The 20,453-nt window shown below is 40.4% G+C and overlaps 2 protein-coding genes across 7 annotated transcripts; one reads left to right on the forward strand and one right to left on the reverse strand.

Moving 5' to 3' along the window:
* Positions 1–2: 2 nt before the first annotated feature.
* snrnp25 (small nuclear ribonucleoprotein 25) lies at positions 3–5,773 on the forward strand. 5 transcript variants are annotated; one of them, XM_016675517.1, is made up of 10 exons: positions 3–343; positions 1,067–1,157; positions 1,271–1,376; positions 1,455–1,529; positions 1,632–2,097; positions 3,797–3,946; positions 4,054–4,185; positions 4,268–4,339; positions 4,537–4,684; positions 4,826–5,292. In XM_016675517.1, the coding sequence occupies exons 1-5, from the start codon at positions 134–136 to the stop codon at positions 1,687–1,689; spliced, it is 540 nt and encodes a 179-aa protein (XP_016531003.1). In that variant the 5' UTR covers positions 3–133; the 3' UTR covers positions 1,690–2,097; positions 3,797–3,946; positions 4,054–4,185; positions 4,268–4,339; positions 4,537–4,684; positions 4,826–5,292. The 5 variants fall into 5 exon arrangements, with proteins under 5 accessions (XP_016531003.1, XP_016531001.1, XP_007560520.1 ...); XM_007560458.2 differs by lacking the exons at positions 3–343; positions 1,067–1,157; positions 1,271–1,376; positions 1,455–1,529; positions 1,632–2,097 and adding exons at positions 2,114–3,269; positions 3,394–3,461 and having other exon boundaries at positions 4,826–5,773; XM_016675515.1 differs by lacking the exons at positions 3–343; positions 1,067–1,157; positions 1,271–1,376; positions 1,455–1,529 and having other exon boundaries at positions 1,695–2,097; positions 4,826–5,773.
* A 111-nt stretch (positions 5,774–5,884) lies between these two features.
* mrtfbb (myocardin related transcription factor Bb) lies at positions 5,885–17,900 on the reverse strand. Of its 2 annotated transcripts, XM_007560459.2 has the most exons (14): positions 17,673–17,900; positions 14,687–14,752; positions 13,142–13,197; positions 12,955–13,030; positions 12,565–12,726; positions 12,166–12,356; positions 11,233–11,361; positions 10,149–10,396; positions 9,846–9,978; positions 8,884–9,765; positions 8,210–8,317; positions 7,668–7,763; positions 7,526–7,586; positions 5,885–7,432 (listed from the first exon to the last, which is right to left on the reverse strand). In XM_007560459.2, exons 1-14 carry the CDS (start codon positions 17,770–17,772, stop codon positions 7,014–7,016), a joined length of 2,727 nt encoding a protein of 908 aa, XP_007560521.1. In that variant the 5' UTR covers positions 17,773–17,900; the 3' UTR covers positions 5,885–7,013. The 2 variants fall into 2 exon arrangements, with proteins under 2 accessions (XP_007560521.1, XP_016531000.1); XM_016675514.1 differs by lacking the exons at positions 13,142–13,197; positions 14,687–14,752; positions 17,673–17,900 and adding an exon at positions 12,807–12,853 and having other exon boundaries at positions 12,955–13,027.
* Between the last annotated feature and the right edge of the window lie 2,553 nt (positions 17,901–20,453).

Raw genomic sequence — 20,453 nt, forward strand, 5'->3', positions numbered from 1 at the left:
TATATATTTTGCGCGTTCCACATATAGAGAAGATAACTCGCTCTTGTGAGATAATATTTAATTTATTGTTTTCCTTTATGTTCAGTTAAAATCAGGCTTGCGCATGTTTGCTGTCTTGTTTTAGTAGCTTTTAATGGAGGTGGAGGAGAGTCTAAGCGCTGGAGGTGAGAGGGGGATTGTTCTTCAGGATGAGGAGGTGAAAAAGGAGAAAGACGAGGAACCAACTGCTGAGACAGAGGAGGAAGATGAAGATGCTCTCCCGCATTCAGAGATCCTGGATATCTTCGAGGAGGGCCTGGCTCGACTTGTGCAGGACCCTTTACTCTGTGATTTGCCAATACAGGTTGGCAGTAATTGATTTATTTTTTTTTTATTTGTTGTAGTTGTTTGTTTTAGTTTTAACTTCTGTAAACTAAGCCGTTCCGAGAGGATGGCTTCTTATGTAAGCCTTTCCAAATCAGTCTTACCTGTCATGTATTTTTCTAGTTGTACTGACTCAAACATGAACAATTCACATGCAAAACGAGCTCCTTTGGACTCCCCATGTTATTCAAATTTGCATCTCATATAGATTACATTCATTACTTAAAATGATGCTTATGTAAGAGTCAGATTGCCTTTCAAAGGATTCGAGAGGCACTTGCGTTTCATTAACACTTCAAGACTTGTCCAATTTTTTAGCTGAACAGCGCTGTGTAAAAACACGCCCCCTAACTTCTTTATTAATAGAATTATAAACTGAAATATTCTTAAAGGTTTATTTTTTGACAATGTAAAATGAGTCTCATTTTACATATTACTTGTATATAATTTCCTACTTTTAGTTTAGATATTGTTGCACACAATGACATTCTGACATGGAGCTGCTTGGCAACAGTACCCCATTGGGTGTTGTTTCCCTAATTTTGTCCAAAAATGAAGAAGACAAGTTGATTCTCACAGTTGAAGAACAACCAATTGAACATTTTCTTAGACCTAAAAGCATATCTTTAAACCCTTAGGTCAGAAACGGCTCCTTAATTTTTGGTTTTAAATGCTCATCAAAGAAACTGTCTCTACTTTTTAGGTGACCCTGGAAGAGGTGAATTCCCAGATTGCCTTGGAATATGGCCAGGCGATGACTGTGAAGGTTTTAAAAGCGGATGGTGAAATAATGCGTCAGTGTTTGTTTAATTTTTGGTGATCTGCGTTTTGCTTTTCACTTCACTTCTTCTGCTTTTGTTGTTACTGCATATAAGTGACAATAATTTGTCTGTCTGGTTGAAAACAGCCATTGTGGTTGTCCAGAATGCTACAGTCCTCGATCTGAAGAAGGCCATTTGCAGATTTATGGAGTTGAAACAGCAGCGAGAAGGAGGCGTGAAACATATAAGCTGGTAGGAGCATTCACAAACGCAAGAAAATAAATGAAGATCTGTTCATAACGCTACAGCTGTTCCTCTTTTATTTCTCAGGAGATATGTTTGGAGAACCTACCATCTTGTATTTCAAGGCGAGAAACTTGAAGATGACACAATGAGGCTCAAAGAGTGAGTGTTTATACTTTCACCTTAGTGAAATGCATCTAAATCTTAACATCAAAACCATCTGAATATTTTTTTTTCCTCTGCTTTGGAAATGTTTATCTTTAGTTATGGGATCAGGAACAGAGATGAAGTGACGTTTATGAAGAGACTCAGGAAGAAGTGATGCAGCATGTTTGGAGAATAAACACAATTTCCTGCAGTGTCCCAATTTCTTTAAAATAATTAAAATCTTGTTTTAATCCTTTTTTTTATTATATTAATGTTTCTTTGTCTTGTATCTGTTGGTTTTAAAATGTGCCTCTGTTGTAATGTACATGTAATTACAATAAATAAGATTTATGTGGAAGTGCTTTGTGAATATTAAAATGTTTCAGTATTTTTACTTTGTCTGTGCCTACATATCTGTGTCCTGTGTTTCTATCTGAGCCAGACTGCAGCAGCTTTCAAAAATGAGAGTAATAAACGCCGCCCTAATGATTTGAATATTTCCTGAAAGTTGGGAACAATATTCTCTTGTTCAGCTTATATGGATTTTACCTGCGAACGACGTAGCAGAGGCAGCAAAAGCAAGGTAATATCAGAGTTTTTCCACAGTTTTATTTATTAATTTGTAATATGTGACATTTAAAGTGGTGGAACGGGTTTTGTCACAATTTTGCTTTTTGTGTATTGTGACAAAACGCAAGCAGATAGACGTTTTCAGTTTTGAGGATACTGTTTATTTTTATGTGCCCAGCTAATTTAAGTATAATCTTCTTGATATGATTTTACTGTTGGTGGTTTTTGCTGATTTGGTGAAAAACTTTGCTGTTGTTGGAGACAACAAAACAGACCCCATACGGATTTTGGGCAGGTGTCGGTTTTTCATGTGAAAACTTGTTCTAGGATAATTCAGATGGAATAAAAGCGAAGCAATTTGTTCTCTGCATTACAGCAAGCCTGTCTAAGCTTTGAGGGGTGAAAAAAGAAACCATAACAGAGTTATCCATTCATCATGCACATTTTATGACGTCAGTTGTATTTTGAGACCTAATGATGAAGCTAAAGTGCTTTAAAATGGTTTTGCACTTTTACAGATTTCTTGTTGTTGCTCTAATGTCACAATTGACTGTTTATGACAATTAAATTTTGCTAACCTGGATAAGGACAAAAAAAAAAGTTTAAAATGGTGGTTGCACTAATTAAGGGGAACAAAGCTGTTTGAATCAACCAGGACCTATGTGGAAAATGTAACTGTCCAACTTTAGATTGTGAATTATTTGGAAAGCTGAGTTTCATAATGAGCCTCTTCCAGTCCTGATTACCACTAGGCTTGTAAATGAAGTAGGATAAAGGATCTCAAAATCAATGCATCCCATCCCAACCTAGTCTATCAACTAGTAAATGTTACAAAACTATTTCTACAAATAGAGAAAACATGTAGCTCTGATGATTCTTCCCAGAAGTGGCTTGGCTATTAATATTACTTGAAAACTACACCAAGCTTGAATTTGAATATTTAATAACCAAATAAACCAGGAAGTCTACATCTAAATGGCTGGAAGAAAGATTTTTAAGTGGCCCAATCAAAGCCTGCAACCACATCTGATTAAAGTCCTGTGGCCTATTTCACCTGAAGACCTTCCAGCTTGGCTCAATTAACAAACAAATCTACAAATAAGGGTGGGACAAAAGTCCTGTTGCAAAACAGTCTTATTGCAAATGTTTGATCGCAGTTGTTGCTGCCAAATGTGGCACTAGCAGGTAGGGCTGAGGGATAATACTGATTTTATTGATTAACCAAATTTTCCGTTTATAAAGATTACTTTTTTTTTTGAAAATTTAGATTTTTCTTTTCTTCACCTATGCACTCTTTGGATTTCTGTAGTTCAGGATGGTGTCAGTCTTCCCATGGCCTGCTATGTTTTTTCACAGCTCATATTTAGTTGAATTCAGGTAAACTCCCAGAAGGGTTGATTGAAATTAAATTTTTGGAATTTCAATTAATTATTATGATTTCTTTTTGAGAAAATAAAGTGAGAAAACAATCAACTAAAATTGAAAATTAGATTGCTTTGAAAAAAAAAAAAAGTAAGATTCTATTGTAATCCATATTACCCAGTTGTTGGTGTTAGGAAGCTTTCACTTACTCATGTAGGAACAGGTTAGTTTGGATAGCTTTATTCTATTTGGATAGATTTATTCATATATTTTACTTGCAATACAAAGAAAGCCGAAATGATAGTAAAATCTTTGTGCAAACCTATGGGATTGCTCTGCAAACTTTTCAGCTGCCGCCATGACCTCTTCTCAAAATGAGGTCGAGACGATATCAGGAAAGCTGAAAGACATTTCTCTGAAGGAGGAACAGCTTGAAGACAGAAAGAAAATCTTGTTGGTATTCCAGGAGCTAAGGAATCGGGCTGAATTTGGAGAAACAGGTGACATTAATGGATTCCCAGCAAGTAAATCATAAAACGTCATTGATGTTATGCAATCTGTGTATATTTATTCATTTATTTCCCCCCCTCCTTCCCCCCTCTATCAGAAGAGTCAGCTGCTACCGAACAAGAGATCAATTCTATTGACAATAAATTGAAAGAACTCAGGATAAAGAAGGCCGAACTGCAAAAGAACTGTGACAATATCTTACATGCAAAAGATGTGAAATTCAAAAACGGTGAGCACAAATAACTTCTTTTGACCGACGGTGAATTCTTCATGCTTGTCAGGCTCGTCACCGAAGCTCTCTTTTTCTCCAGATATTAAGCGCGAGTCCAACCAGCAGCTTGACGATAAAATCTTCTTCGTTGAACCTCCTCCTTCTTTTCCCGGTGAGCCACCAAGCCACACAAACCTGCACTGCAAAACGAGGCAATGTGCACAAAAATTAAAAGTGCAGCTACTACACCTCATATGATCTATGTGCAGAATGGATTTTTAGAGGCCAGACTACAATTTTACTATGAATTTAGTTCTTGTAAAGAGTAAAGGAAAGAGATTTGATTGTGTACACATCCTTCTTTTTCAGCCCCTGCCGTGATTCTGGATATTGAAAGTCTTCCTACACATCCAACTAGGACACAGTGCCCAGAGTGCATGCAGTTTGTCACCACGGAGACTTTCACTTCCGTCAGCAGCGTGACCTGGCTTGTTTGCATTATGTCAGCTATGGTGGGGTATGAACTCTCATTTGGTTTGGCGGTAAAACATTTGCCTAAGGACACAGTTACGCCTTGTTGTACCCGTTTCTGTTTGCTCAGCCACTTCCAGGTTTGTTGTGATCAAGCTGGTTTCGTTTCTGCTCTCCCACTTTGCAGCTGCGTGGCCGGTTGCTGCCTCATTCCCTTCTGCATGGACAGGTTCAAGACCACCACACACAGATGTCCAAAGTGTCGGTCGAAAATCACAACCATCAAAAAGCTCTGAGAGGAGAAGCAACCGGTGAGCAACTGAAGCACATGCCGAGAAAACGCTGGACCGGCAGCTGCTGGCGATTTAGTAACTGCTGAACAATCAAACTCTGCTGAAGAGTTTGTTCAGCAGCATCGTCCTCCATTATGCGGGGCATGCTGAGAAAAAATCCACGTCTAAGGGTTTATGTTTGTGAACTTACAAAATGAAATCTTGCCTGAATGGATTTAATGAAGCACATCTCAATAGGTATAGCTGGGTATATTGCATGTAAATATGTATTATAATAGATCTATAAAATGTATGAAATTTACCATTTCAATTTTAAACTACCTGAGAATTTCTACTAATCTTAAAGTAGTTCTTTAAGCAGTCTGTGATGCTGTGGGCATTTTATCTCCTCTTCAGAAGGATTCGAATCTTGTCTTTGAAAGATCAGAATATTTTAGATAGAAATCTGGTGGACTCTGGCAGGAAACTGAAAATGGGCCAAAAGATGAACGAACCCAGGACTCTGAATGACGAGAGAGACTTTGCAACAGAAAATAATCTGGAAACTTTTTTTTTTCTGTATTCTCTAATCTCGTGAAACGCTACAGGAGAAGATGCAGTGGTGGGTTACACAAAGTCCTGACAGCAGTACAAAACAAGTGTGGATATGGGAACGTTTCATTCACTGAACAAATGTACTCAAATTAGTTGTTTTTTTTCTAGAATTAAAAACTATAAATTCTCATGTAAGAAATGAAAATATTTTAAAGCTTTTCATACATCTTTGCCGGGTGCGACATTAAATGTGTCTGGCAACGGCTATGCATGTAGTGAGCTGTTCAATAAAGAAACATAAGAACCGATTTACCTTAAGCAAACTATTTAATTACTGAAACCTTTAAAGTTTGGTGGGGGTTTTTTTTGGCTCAAAGGCTGAAAATCCCAAGGCATTCTTGTATTTACAAAAAAAAAAAGGAAACTAATTTTTTTTTAATTAAAAGAAACAACATAAATACACCATACAACAAACAAAATGATTGCAATGTTTTTGGTGAGTTGCATCGGTCTTGTGAAATCTTATTCCTCATTCCGGCAGGTAGCCCCCCTCTTTCTCTTGAAGGTGACAGATTTGGCACCAAGTAGCCGACTTAAAAACAAAGAAATATCGTGAGATTTTCTTCTGCACCAAAGGGCTCTTTGTCAGAGACATTCCAGATATCTTCCACAGAAGTCAGAGAGTCGATACACAGCAAATTAAAATACCACAGAAACAAATGTCTAACATTTCCTCATCCAACACATCCACACATACCAAATGCTGCCTATAATAGCACACACTGTTGCCAGCAGATGTTACTGGAATCCACTCCTACTTTAATGGAAGAAGCCTGCCTCATTATTCTGATAATGACATGCCGCTGAATTTTTTTTATTTATATAATAAAACTAAATAACATAAAACTAGCCAGCTGATTAAAAGTCAGTCTGACCAATTTTAAACCAGCAAATTATGTTAAATGCTGTCCGGCAGATGATTTGTGTGAGACTGCTTCTTTAAATTGCAGAGCGTATTCGTGTGTGTCGACTTACAGGGTCGGCAAAGAGATGTTTGCAGAGTATTTAGTAATAAACACTTGAGTTGATGTTGTTCTGGGTTTCTGGCTCTCTGCAAGCCGATCAAACTTTCACTACTTTGGTTAAATATCAGATTTAAGCCTCTCGACTTGTATAGAAACCATGATCATGCGGCTTATGTGTTTACAATCTGTTTTGATAGTGATAATCATTCCAAGACAGGGTGGAGTAAACAACACGGCGGCTAAATGCAGTGCTTGTCCATCTGCAACCAGGCTTTGTGTATTTTTCCTTTACTCCTATGTGCGCTGAGACAATTCTTACTGCAGCATTCTTTACTGAGGCTGCAGAACAAAGAGAAGTTGTGAAACATATAGAAAAGTCAGCTGCGTGACTTGAGATGGAAATCTTTAAAGCTTCTGTACCATTTTCATTTTTTTCCCGCCCACAAAAAAAGTTATAGCTTTTAAAGTTCATTAACTTTTGTATTAAAAAGGATGAAGTCCACATACTGCCTTTAAAAATCACTCAATCCCAGTTCAAGTTCAGTTCATGAGAGTCCAGGAAGTCGGGCACCGACATGTCCAAAGGGTTAATCCCCTCCGAAGGCACAGAAAGGGTGAGATCGAGCCAATCCATGCTGTCCACAGAAGTGCTTTGCAGGTTCACGCCAGTAGGTGGCAGGCTTTCACTGAAGTTCATCTCCATCTCAACCAAAGGTGAGCTCAACTCCTCCATCAGCTTCAGTCTTTGAGCCTCCGTGTCCCCCAGAAGGGCTTCCAGGTTGTTTCCCGTTGAGCCGAGCGGCGCTCCAGGCAGCTGGGCCACCTGCACCAAAGGTGGAGGACGGGTCAGAACCGTGTTGATGGGAAGGGTGGTAACGCTAGCTGTCACAGGGAGAGGCTTTTCCAGGCTGGGAGGATCCCGTCTGATGAGAGGGGAGATCTCTGAAAAAACAAGAGAACGACACCGGTGAGAGGAAATCCTCGCTCATCTTCCAAGCTGAACTCGTCCAAAATGTAGCTAAAAGCGTCGCTCACCTCCACTTTCAATCAACACATCGAACAGGTCGTCCATCTCCTGGCTCGCTGCAGTGGGACCCTTTAAAGAAATAGAGTTATTTAATATAGGAATGATTTTTTAATAACAGTTTTAAGCGATGAACTTGCATTTGATTCGCACCTGAGCAGCTGTTAATATGCTGCGTGTCTGTTTTACTGCATCCTCATAGCGAGGTGGGTCTTTAGTCTTTGATGCCTGGTTTGTGAAGGTTGTTTGCTGCATAAAAAACAGCAGATAGGAAAGCAGCTATTTAACAGGAACAGTAGATAAAATAAGCCACAAACAACTATTGAACTGGACTGTGATGCAAAAAGGAACCCGGGTATGTCTTTCCTTCTGCACCATTGAAGGAAAAGCACAATTACATACCATCATTTGGGTTAAATTAATCTAAATCTGAACTTTTAAGCAAAAGATTTCACCAGACGAAGTATTTTATTTTTATTTTTTCTAAATCTCTTAAAAACAATGACAATACAGAAACAGGTTTGGAGAATTATAATCTGCTAATCAGATATTCCTACCCATAGCAGTCAGCAAAATGTTGAATATCAAAACCCCACATTAAGTGCTAGTAAAGTTATACGAGTAAATCCATAAACACCTGTAAAACAATAACTTGCATTAGGAAATACCACAAAGACTCAGGGAATATATTTCACCTTTCCTATGAGTGCTTCTGGGGGAGCTTGCTGAGAGGGAGGACGATCGCATCCAGACACCAGGAACGCACCGAGTACGTTTTGCCCCTCGCCATCCAATCCCCACGTCTGCAGAAAACATTAGACAGGCTAGCATTAATGTACCGATATGAACAGAGTCTGAAAAGTGAATTTTGAACAAGTTACTATTGTCTATGTGGCAGAAACAGACAAAAGTAACCTTTAGCTTAGGTGAAAAAAAGCTTAAAAAAAAAAAAAGGTTTGGACTATCTTTCTAGAACTTTTTTCACCTAAAACATTTTTTTCATTTTACTTTGTGAAACTGCTGAGTTCAATCTACACCGACATGATGGTCTCATATTTTCCAAATGATTCGATTCTCGTAGCCAAAATGATTACAGTGCTCTGTTAAAGCTGATTGCAGCTGTAAGCACGGGGAAACTGCATTTTTCCACTGCAGCACACAAATGACTGGTAACTTGACCTGTGGTTTAATTGGCAGCACAACTGAAAACATGCCTCTATATTTATGCAGCCCAACGTGTGAATTGTTGGCACCAGCTGGAACATGTCTCAAAACCACAACGCACTGCAGAGTGTGATGACAAAGACTAAGAAGACCAAGGAAGAACGAACAAGACAGACTGAACCCGGCAGAGTGCTCGTGCATTTACCTTTGCCGGATGCGGGGTTTGAGTGAGGCATTGCTGTTGCAGTTCTGCCGGTGTCTGTGGCTCATGTCCAGAGGCCGGGATGCGGCCTGGAGCTGTGCTCTCAACAGTGGTGTGTAATTTAACGCCGTTGGCAGGGAGCTCGACGGCGACTGCTGAGCCAGGAGAGGATGTGGGCAGGAGGACCTGGGCAGGCTGCGGGTTTTCACCGTTTGTGTTGGTCCGCTGACCGATGGCAAACTGATTCGGGCTGGTTACGTGGCCGTGATCTGAAGGCTCCTCCTGTTTGATCTGCACATGCTGACCAGGTGAGCTGCAGGACAAAGAGCAGTTTGACAGATTCCCGTTTTCCTCTTTTATCTGGATCGGCAGCAGCGAGTTAGGATGAGGCGGAGAGTCACTCTGCTGGCTTCTTTTCTCCACCTCCAGCTGCATCTTTAGCTCCTCGACGAGCTTCTGCTCCTGCTCCAGCTTCCTCATTAGCTCCTCTATCTGACGCTCCTTCTCGTGCAGCCGCTTGTCTTTTTCAGAGTCCTTCTCGGTGAACGTTGCGTCTGCGGGGCCCTCTTCATACGGAGGTCCATTTAAGGGGCTTGTGCAAAGGGCAGCATTAGACAAACTCTCTGAAACTGACTTTGCATGAATGTCTTTCATATTACTATCTTCAATTCCCAATTTGGAAACTTTGGAAGCTATGAGGGAAACAGGCGGTGTCAAATGAACGTTTTCAGCCTGCGAGTTGGCTGCAGAAGCTCCTGACTCCACGGCAGCAACATGCTGACTCTTCGTGCTCTCGTGATGCAGCTTCAGTCTCTCTATTAGATCCGTCTTGGTCCCGGAAACAGGCAGCGATCTGAGTTTCAGCTCCATCTTCAGCTCGGCAACCTGCAAATTAAGAAAACGGTTCGTCTTTTAGATGCTGAATGCTTTCTGTGGCGTGTATGACAGAGCCCAGGCAGCGTCACCTTCATCTCATCGATATTAGCTGGCAGCTGATCCGATTTCGTGCCGGTGTGGTGGAACTGCACAGGAGTCGACGGCGAGCTTCCTCTGAGCACGAGAGCCGAGCAGCTGGTCTGCATCTCAGCCGTGGATATGCTGCAACGAAAATGGGAAACAAAGGGAGTGGGAAGGAAGGAGAGAAGGCATTTTTCAGTTGTCTCTCTGTGGGAAAACGGCACGCAGAATGCGACGAGACAAAGATCGGCTGCGGTCAAGTGCGACAGATGACTTTTGTGTAAAGAATGAACTGCTGAGCGGTGCCATACTTCAGCGTGACAGGTACAACGGCCTGGCAGTTGTACTTCTGCTGCTGCTGGGTTAGGATCTGGAGCTGGAGGAACTGCTGCTGCTGCTGCAGAAGACGGGCGTAAGAGGAGTCCATCGGCACGTCGCTGACCTCCTGCTTCTGGTCAGGGGGGATGTACTGATGATATTTGAGTTTTTTCACCCGCGGCTTGGGCTCTTTGTTCTTTTTGCTGCGGCTTTTTTCCGTGGCTAGCTTCGCCAAAGTTTGCTGCAGAGTGTAACGCACAAAGACAGGTCAGACAAAGGTGCAGAACAGCATGTGGATGGATATTTAATCTCTGCGAGTGATCCAAGTCCATTTCAGGAGGAACGGAGTTTGCTGTGGCCACAGCAAAGTTAGACTGAACACTGTTTTTTTAATTATTTTTTATAGCTTTTAGTGTTAAGATAGAAGACTGCTCTGACGTCTCAATACAGGATGAGAAAACAGGTAGTAAAAAGATGACGTATCGTTTCAACACTCTGTCTCTGAAAGTATATGAAAATGTCCTGGCATGCCTGCAGGTTTTATTGAAGACAAGAAACCAGATACTTGGCATGAACTAAGCCAGCATGCAGCCTTCAATTTGTCAAATTTACTCCCCTTTCATTTCCTAAGGAAGTCGGTTCTTCTTGGAGATCACAGCCTAAGAGAATTTAGATAAATGCACGCTTTTCCCATCCCTCCTTTCGAGTTTTAACTTTGACTTTACAGTTTCATTGAGAAAGACCAGCCTATCGTTGTCAGATTTAGACAACAAAAGAACTAAAACATGTTAAATGTGTTGCTCTCCGACCTGCGTTTGACTTGACTGCTGATTATTTATCCGCCCCTAAACTGCTGCGACTCTCGGTAAGATAAAAATCCAAGCTCTAACATTATCCGTCATTACATTTCCAAAGGAAACAAGAAAAAAAACAAAAAAAAACAGACACAGGCAGTTAATCAAAGAAACACATGACTGTATACCAGAGGTCAGTGACATAACAGCTATTTTTGAACTAGATAAAAACCAATTTCAAAACACAATTGTTTTTACAGGAAACATGAGAAAGTCGGCTTACTTTCACAAGAACTTGGCCTGGCGAAATGCCTTGGATGACAGCGGCGTTAGGCTGGTGAGCTTCCAGGCCACTCGGCCTCTCTGACGTGGAGACATCCGATGCTGACTGAGAGCAGCCTGGTGGGGAGAGCTGAGGAAAAGCAGAGGCAGAGATCAGGAATTAGATGAGCTGCAACATCTGCTAACTATCCAGAATAACCAAACCAAGCCTGATGAACACTCCAAAAACAAAAACATGCGCCACTTGTCCAAATAGTAGTTAAAGTCTGATTAAAGTTGCATTTTCTTTTTCTCATCTGCAGTTTTTTTTTTTTGAAAGTATTTATATCCCTTTAACATTTTTACATTTCAGATGAACTAATAAATTTTTCTTGCATTTTGTGTTTTTGCAGAGTACTTCATCTTTTGTGAAATTTATGTGATAGACATTTACAAAGTAGGACATCATTGTGAAGTGGAAGGTTAAAAATGAATTAAAAATCTTAAAACGTGACATGTAAATGGATTCAGTCCCCTAGTCATCACGTTTTTTTTTTTTTAAAAACAGCCTTTTACTGGAGTTTCAGAAGCAGATGCTTCCTGTTCCCGTTGAAGAAAAGCATCCCCACGTCACAGTGCCTGACACCTTCTATTGTTTTACCACACAATGTTAGTTTTACATCACAAATTGTGCATGCAGGCTAAAGTTCACATTTTTCTCCTCTGATTAGATTCTTACGTGTTATGTTGGGGGCAAATATTAAATTCTAAAAAAAAAAAATACACTGGTGTTTGTTGAGAAAATGTAAAAAAAAACAAAGAAAAAAATCCAGAGTCAGCTTGGAAACACTTTCGCCACTGCTTTGTTGAAAGAGTTGTAAATTATGATGATTTGTCCACTAGTTGTGACATGGCAACAATTTGTTTGATCACAGAGTTGAGGATATTTCTGTACCTGTGGGGGAGGGCTGAAGTCAGAGGAAGCACAAGAGACCTCGGTTTCCCTTGACTCCCGAGGGGAGGGTAAAGTTTGGGAAGGAGATGGTTGGCTGTTGGCCTGCTGTGGTGATAAAGCATCACTGCTGTCCTCATCAAAGCTGTAAACATCTGGAACATGTGGTGTGTCTGAGTAATCCGCCTCACAATCTGTATGATCACCAGAGAGGGTTTAAGAAATAAAGCCACTTAAGGACACAGTTGTAGCATCGCAGCATTTATATAGACAGTTGGATAAATATGGAGCTTTTTCTTTAAGCTTGGACCACAGAGGTGGATGAAAGTCTGTCTGATAACGATCCCCACTTCAGTTTACGTTTTGGTCGTCGCTGTGTGAGTAATCCTAATGAACGCTTACCGTTTATGACTTCTTCGACTCCAGAGTCGACAGGCAGGATCTTTTTCTCCACCAGCTCCATGGGTCCAGGTCGCTGGGCGATTTTCTCGTTGAGGTCGTTGGCCAGTCTGGCCCTCTTCAGTCTCAACTGCGTCGCCTGCAGGGAGGGCTCCGCCTGTGTTTCTGAGGAACAAAAAGAGGATGTTCACCTACGATCCGGCCGTCGTCACTCAGTCTGATTTGTCACTGTGACTCAGCTGGACCTCTCACACGCTCAGTCTGCATCAAAAACATTCGGATGGTCGCAGGACTGTTGAACAAGCGGTAATAAATGCAGACAGATGAATAACGGCCCTACTCATTCTGCTAATCCAAACACCATCGCCCAGAAACAACACGGAAAGGGGTTACCTTCTAGGATGTGCATACGGACCAATTCGGAGCGATCCGGTCTGCTGCTCAATTTATGCTTTAGAAAAGTCCCAGTCTGGTAAAAAAAAAAGGAAAAAATGTGTCTATATAAGTAATTTTTGAACATCATTAAAGTCACAGATGAACAAATTTATGCGGTGGAGTTAAAAACACATTAGAGACTCACCCTGGCTCGCTGTAGGCTGTGAATCTGTTTGTGGAAGGCAACTGGGCTTTTCAGAGCTGGAAAAATGAGAATACATGAAACTATTTACGTGCTTACGTGATTGTAACTGAAAAGGCATTTGCTTTGCTAGTTAGCAAGCCCCAAAGGGGTTGCACATGCTCCTTTTGGGAGAAAACGGACTTCTCTGGAAGGACGTTTTGTTGTTTTTAGGGTTTAAAGTTACTCTGACTGAGAGCAGAAACTCAGTTTTTTCGGGGGGTTTTTTAACGCCGATGATAAAGTTCATGATAAAATTAGCTGATTTTAAAGAGCTGTTTCATAATCCCTTTCCTGGCATCTTGACAGTTATGTTTTTTGTCTTTTCTGCTCTTTGCAAACGTGGCCTCAATAAGGAAGAGCTTATGGGAGTAAAACAGGAAGCACCAGCTTTACTGACTCAAACAAAGAGATTACTCTGAGAAGGGAGTTTTACTCTTTGATCGCTCAGAATAAACTCATCCTCCTTCAGAGGAGGACTGTGTCACTGACCAGTCACCTCTGATATGACCGCCATTGTTTGCTTTAATGATACACGGATCAGGGACGCTCCAAGGAGTGTGTCACACACACACGCACGCACGCACGCACGCACGCACGCACATTCCTGCTTATTGCTCTGATTTCCATTCTTCATAAGAGGTTATGGAGAACCTTTTTAAATGTAGAGCATTTGATTGCATTTCATTATTAAAGTGTTTTAAAGTGCAAAAAAAACAAACAAAACAAAAAAACAGTCTTAATTAAATCAACCAAGCCTACTCGGAGTTGAAACTGGATATTTACAAAAACTGTAAACAAACTCTCCCACCATATTTTTTGCGTCTTTGAATTGTCTGAGTTCTCATGGTGAGGGCATTTTGAGAGGCCTTGACAGACATAGCTATCCATCCGTCCATTATCATACACGCTTATCCATAGTGGGGTTGTAAGGGGGGCTGGTGCCAGGAAAATGGCCCCTGCAGGAGGTCCATTTTCTAACTGATGTGGGTTTGTGGTGTCACAGAGGAGCAGGTGAAGGTCCTCCAAACAGAGCAGGACATCAAGAAGATGAAACGTCCATAATTCTGCCTAAATGCTCCAAATATCAGGTGCTTCACTGTCTCAGCATCTGCCATACGAACAGATCCTGTTAAAGAATAATCTGTCCTTTCGGGGCCAGATATCAGTAAGTCTTATGAGTACAATGATAACTTGTCACATTTCATAGGGGATATGCAAATACGTGCTGTTAAGTCACTCAGATTTGCTTTTCTATTACAAGTTTTCGGTTAAAAAAGAGTGTAATGTGCAAATGACTGAGTGTTGCCTCATTTAATAAGTTTCCGTTCTGCAGGCTAAGACAAGATCATTTTTGGGACTTCTTGGAAATAAATAGCAAGCACTGCCATATCAAAATCTGGAACAGCTTTTTAAATTTTGGATACTTTTTTGTTCTTTTGTTAATGCCGTGCAATAAGACTAACTCACCAGGAGCAGATAAGGGGTAGCGTTATAAAAACTACTCACGCGGCATGATGCCTTGCTCCACTAGCTGCTCCCGAGTTCTCCTCTGCTGCAGACAGTGCTGTAGGACTGCAGAAGAATGCAGAGGTTAAACATTTACCGTTCAGAAACAACTCATCTGACTCATCTCACAACCATCTGTGAAACCTGGAGGACTTTAAATAAAGCAGAAATGGTTATTATTACTCAATCACTTTGCTTCCCTGGAAGCCAAACACCAAACTAAGCTCATAACCACAGATATTCTGTTCAGTTCCTGTATGGTCTGAGTTACGGGGGGTATCACCGTTAGCTTGGAGCTCTCCTAAAGAAAGCCAGTGTTTGAGTGAGTTCTGCAAATGTGACAAAGACGCAATTAAAAACAATTAAAACAGAGGAATAACATTCTGTTTTCCCCGTTTCCCTGATTCGAGATTTGAGAAGAAGTCTGGTTTGTTGAGCGATGTTCCTGAGTCTTACATGAAGTTTCTGGATGCATCTTCTGTGTTGTACAAAAAAATGTAAACAGTAGTAGTTTAAACATTTACAAACAAGAAAGCGTGGACTTGTTTTTCCAGTGAAGCAACACACAAGAACGGAAAAAAGAAAAAAAAAAAAAAGTTTGCCGAGAAGGCTAGGGGGTGACGGTGATGCATGAGGCCGTGGCCCTTATCGTCATCGCTGTAGTGAAGCGAACCCAGCTTAGCCGGATTTGCTCAGTGGCCTGGGAGAAACAGTTCGCCCTCACACACAAACACACACAACGCGGACCGACTCAACTCCCCTGGGAAAGACGCCGGGTCCGAACAGGACTCTGTGACTCACTCAAGCAAAAATAAACGGGGCAGCTGTGAGAACAAGGCCTGGGAACCATGACATTTTTTGGGGGCAGTTGAGGGGGTGGGATCGCCGGTTTGCTGGAGAGTCGAGGGGGATGTTCGCCGACTTCGACTTCTGGGCAAGGGAGTGACGAGAGCTGAGGCAAAGGATGGAAGGCCGTGCCCACCTCTTCCAGCAGGACATCATCTCCAGAAGAGAGAACAAACTGTGCCTTCTCTGCCTGTTGTGTTTTCTATTACCAACCCAGGCCAATGGGGGGGAGAGGGGGGAGGTTTGAATCCAGGAGATTCAAACAGAAACAAAATCAGTTTCTCTCAATATTTGTGACTCAAAAGGAGCGCCACAGGCAGTCCGTTTTATTACTGTACACAACTGCATATCAATAGCATGAAAAGCCGCCTGCAAGCGCCATGGGAGAGCACTGGCTTTAATTTGAGCATCACCACGAGGGTACGGCTCCTGCCCGGGGTCCTCCTCATTGTGTCATCTTGTGTTGAGCATGAACCCTGGCTAACCCTTCCATGATGCAAAACTGGCTCCTGTTCACCAGTAAAGCAAAAACAGAGGTTATAAAGAAACACATAGAGGGGGCTCTGCTGAAATCCCTGTCTGCTGATGTAATCTCTAATCTCAGACTCGTGTTGTTCTCAGCAAATCACTGCTGGAGTTCTCCCATCAGTCTCTTTTTAAATTGATCCCCTTCTTCTTTCTCTCCCTCTCCTCCCCCTTTTTTATGATGCTACACAAACAAACAAACAAACAAAAAATTGTCTGAAATGGTGGATTTTAGTTTATGAACAACTTGACACTCATTTATGACAACTTTGTTGTTGTAAATACAACAGAATGGTATTATTTTAGCAAAGATTCTGGGATTTATAATCACAAATCCTTAATTAACAGCTACAAAAATGATTTTAAGGATTCTATTCCACTTCAGATGTTATTATGTTCAATAACCTGTGAAGAGATTAGTCCTAGGAGATCAGTATTTTTTAAACATATACTGTACATGTCCATTATGCTGGATAAAATAAGCTTAGGGCTTGAAATGTGTATGTGAAAAATAAATAATACTTTGTATAAAGTAAAAAAAAGCACAAGTTTTAAAAGTACCAGTGACACATGATAAAGGAAAGTAATGAAACGGAACACAAACAATTAATAATGTTCCAGTTATTATTAATCAAAGGTAATATCAAACAAATGGGAGTTTTAGCCCTGATTTAAAGGAACTCAGTGGTTCAGCATTTTTTCCCCCAGTCAAATTCAACACTTCATCATTTATATACGTTTTTTCATTAGTTGTTAATTCATTGTTAAAATTATTTAGCTCTGAGATTTTTTTTTTTTTTTACCTGGTTAGATCTAAGGCTCATTAGTCTTATTTTATTCTCCATAAATTATCATAACTATTCTTACCCTGCATTTTAGGTTTTCACATCACCTAGATGAAATAATGGTGTAGCTGTTTAGTTCTTGTTTTTATTCTTCTAAACTTATAAATACATAAATTAGTTCATAGTTCGATGTAATTTCAGTGGAAACTAAGTAAACATTCACGGCTGTGAGAAATCACAACAGGTTAGCTTAGTTTGTGACAATGCAGTCTGCAAAGAAAAGCTTCCTGTTGACATGATATGAAGACAAGATTGCTCCCACAGAAAGAGAAAATGTTGTATGATAACTAAATTAGAAAGTATAAATCTTCCTCATGTCTTTGTAGGAAAAAAAAAAGATTCCTATTCAACGTGTCACAACAGTGAAATTCGTCTCAGCATGGGGGTTGAAAAGCTACTGATAATACTTCACAGGTGTTGAAATGGGATAAAAATGTTGAATAGATCAAATCAGCAACACGTCTGCTCTGTTTTGTTTAGCTGCTCCAGGCTGAATTTTAAGCAAGGTCAACAGCCAACAAGGAAGATTAGAAATATGCAAATGACGAGCAGAATCTTGATCTGCCGCATATCTGGGATTTGCGCTTCCTTTGTAAGTAGCACACAGTGTGACTGTACTTGTGACATTTGTCTTTTCTGTGTCGGCACAACAACTTTAACACAGGGAATACCTGAAAATAACATCCCGCCTAACTACACTAACAAGAACAACAACAAAGTCAAACTAAATGAATAAAATATAAGCACATGACACAAGGAAGAAAACGTACCTGATTTGAATTTCCCCCTGCAAATGGAGGGGCTCTCCACATCCAGGCAAGCCATGGAGGACAGTTCTGGTCTGATTGGTGGCCAGCTCTGGAGTCCCATGGAGCGATGAGACCAGAGCAGATCCAGCAGTAGTTACGGAGAAGGAGAGAAGACAACGCTCCGAGAGAGCAACATGTGGTTCGGTGACTCTCCTGTCTCTCTGCTGGCCTCAGCGGGGAAAGTTTGTGTCTGTCTGTGTAAGAGTGCGTGAGCGCGGAGTCGACGTGAGGAGGAGGGAACAACAGGGCTGCGTGAGTTAACCCTTACTTGGTCAGGTTGGTCTATCCTCACTGAGCGTCTACAGGAAAAGCAAAGCAACTTTTTAATCATTTATGGGATGAGGTAGTGATTACTGTTTCGGGAAGTTCTCTTTGCAGGGGACAAAAACAGTTTATGGATAACTAACAGAAACTGGAACGTTTTTGTTTTTTAAGCCCTCAAAGAGAGACGAGAGAGATATCCTACTCTTGAAAATGTTTAGTGCAAGAAAACAAACCAAATGGGTTTTTAAACAGAATCATACCAGTCTGTAGTTATCGTTGCTCTAGCAACCGATTAAAATAAATACCTAAAATTCTAATTCAGTTTTGAATTGATAAGAGTTTCTACAAATATTTTAGTCTTTTAATCCGTGCATTTCTTTTCCACTGTGGTATAAATAACGACATTGCGGAAAGGTGAATTATTTTGAAGAACCAAAATTTATCTTGCCACAAGCGCAGTTATAAACAGCAATAGCTATACTTACTCAGATATATCCAATGGTGTTTGTTGATTGGAAGAGGAATTAATTTAGACAAAAACATTTACAGCAAATGCAGTTTTATACTTAGGTTGTTGTTGAATAGAAAAGTTAAAAGTCTGCTCATCTGGAAATTTAACAATAGAACATAAAAGATTTCAAAAGAAAGACAAACTGATGAGCAAAAGAAATGACAAATCAACTAATTTCATGTTTCAACCTTGATAGATTCAATCCAAATCACTTTATGCTAATATTATATCATAAGACAAAATACTCTTCAGGTGGTTTGAGACAAACTCAACTGGATGACATATATACATATATATAAAGTGAATCTGCAGACACATATGATGCTCACAGTCCTCCATACTCCAGTTGCTTCAAGAAAAGTGCCTGAAGAAGTGCATGCTGGGAAGACCAGGCTGCTGTGTTTGGCATTAATAATTTTCTTTTGTAAATTGAGAAGTGTGCATGTCAAACTGTGTGGGAAGTGGGGGAATATTGGAGTTGATGGAGGAAAAGCAGATTGGGACAGGCAAGATGTTGTGACAGCCCACCACTGGGACTTAATAATGGTGAACAGCGAGTCTGAAAAATATGGGAGAGCGGTGGGAGAGGGTTTGAACTGTGGAAAAACATCTCCAGTATTTCACTTATTACGAACAAGCCTCCTGAGCTCCATATTCATGAGTGGGCAAGCCAAAGAAGCAAAACAAAACATCGGAATACTTTGTCACAAGGTCACAGTTCCTATCTTCTTTCTGTGCTCCAAAAGTCTTTACACTAGTCTGGAGCAGCAGAAAACATCTATCATCTAAAGAAATAATATTCTACGCAGGTCATAATTTCGATTGGATATATTGACTGAGGTGTTGATAATCAGTCAACACAATTATCCAAACTTGATTTTATGAGCAGGTGATGATCGGTCAAGTTCATCTTTTTGATAAATTACCCACAGCTCAAAATCTTTCAAACATACACATTTTCATGACTGACAGGTACTGTAATCTTAACTTAATGACTATGATACTTATCTTATGTATCATAGATATGATACACATATTTTCACTGACATATGGTTTCATAAATACTCATTTAAAGAAGATTGAGTTTCGGGGTTTCTGGCTGCCATCTTGAATTTGATTTACGATGCTGAGTTGTGCTGCGAAACTCTGCAACAAACTGTTTATCCGCTGGAGTGTTTGGATTTCACCGAATGCCAAGTACAGCATCATATCTTTTAAAACTTTGTTTATGCACCAGCTTAGCTCATGAAAACACTCTTGGAACGATGCACCTTTACCCAAACTGGAATGTTTGGCTGATTTCACTTTCATCATCAAAACTTGATGTTGGTTGTTTTCTTTCCATCAAGGTTCAATGTATAACATGCAATCATTGCAACAGATGGAACCAATAAGCAAAGAATTCAAAAACAACTGTATTTTTAACTTACCAAGCAGGTTGAAGTTAGAACTGTAAAAAAAAAAAAAAAAAAAAAGGGAAAACATTTTAACCATAATTATAAATTTGCAATGTGGTTATGTGAGAATATGAACTTTCCTTGAAACTTTCCTTTGTGGTGTAGCTCGTAGGGAGAGAGGCTAAGGTTATCCTGAGCTATCTCTACAGTCATGTAAAGGGTTGCACTGTTAAAGGATATACTGATATACTGGTTCTCTGCTACTTTCTACTACCACTCTCCAGTTACGCATTATACCGAAGTACTGCTGCCACTGACTTTACATTCTCCTCACTGGAGTTACAGCTGTGGCACACCGCTAGCTTGACCTTTGCTAACATTAAGCGAGAACATTAACCTGATGTTCTCGCTTACATTATTTTGCTTCGTCATATTGGGTTAAACGCTCCCTCCTAGCTAAATCAGTTAAAAGAGGTACATATGCCCCGTACTATATGTCCTCAGAGCTGTAAGCTTATATGTTTACATATCCTTTTGTTTGATGATTACATTTTTTTTATCAATCATATT

Source organism: Poecilia formosa, unplaced genomic scaffold, assembly GCF_000485575.1.
Source record: "Poecilia formosa unplaced genomic scaffold, Poecilia_formosa-5.1.2 Scaffold115, whole genome shotgun sequence".
Lineage (NCBI taxonomy): Eukaryota > Metazoa > Chordata > Actinopteri > Cyprinodontiformes > Poeciliidae > Poecilia > Poecilia formosa.

What these genes read in the sequence shown, in the direction of transcription:
- mrtfbb (XM_007560459.2), bottom strand. Translation starts at nt 17,772, where the DNA reads ATGGGACTCCAGAGCTGGCCACCAATCAGACCAGAACTGTCCTCCATG. An exon ending in CAGGGGGAAATTCAAATCAG is followed by an intron (nt 14,753 to 17,672) that starts GTACGTTTTCTT and finishes ATTCTTCTGCAG; the next exon opens with TCCTACAGCACTGTCTGCAG. An exon ending in AGTCGAAGAAGTCATAAACG is followed by an intron (nt 12,357 to 12,564) that starts GTAAGCGTTCAT and finishes GTGATCATACAG; the next exon opens with ATTGTGAGGCGGATTACTCA.
- snrnp25 (XM_016675515.1), top strand. Translation starts at nt 3,805, where the DNA reads ATGACCTCTTCTCAAAATGAGGTCGAGACGATATCAGGAAAGCTGAAA. An exon ending in AGATGTGAAATTCAAAAACG is followed by an intron (nt 4,186 to 4,267) that starts GTGAGCACAAAT and finishes CTTTTTCTCCAG; the next exon opens with ATATTAAGCGCGAGTCCAAC. An exon ending in ACCTCCTCCTTCTTTTCCCG is followed by an intron (nt 4,340 to 4,536) that starts GTGAGCCACCAA and finishes CTTCTTTTTCAG; the next exon opens with CCCCTGCCGTGATTCTGGAT.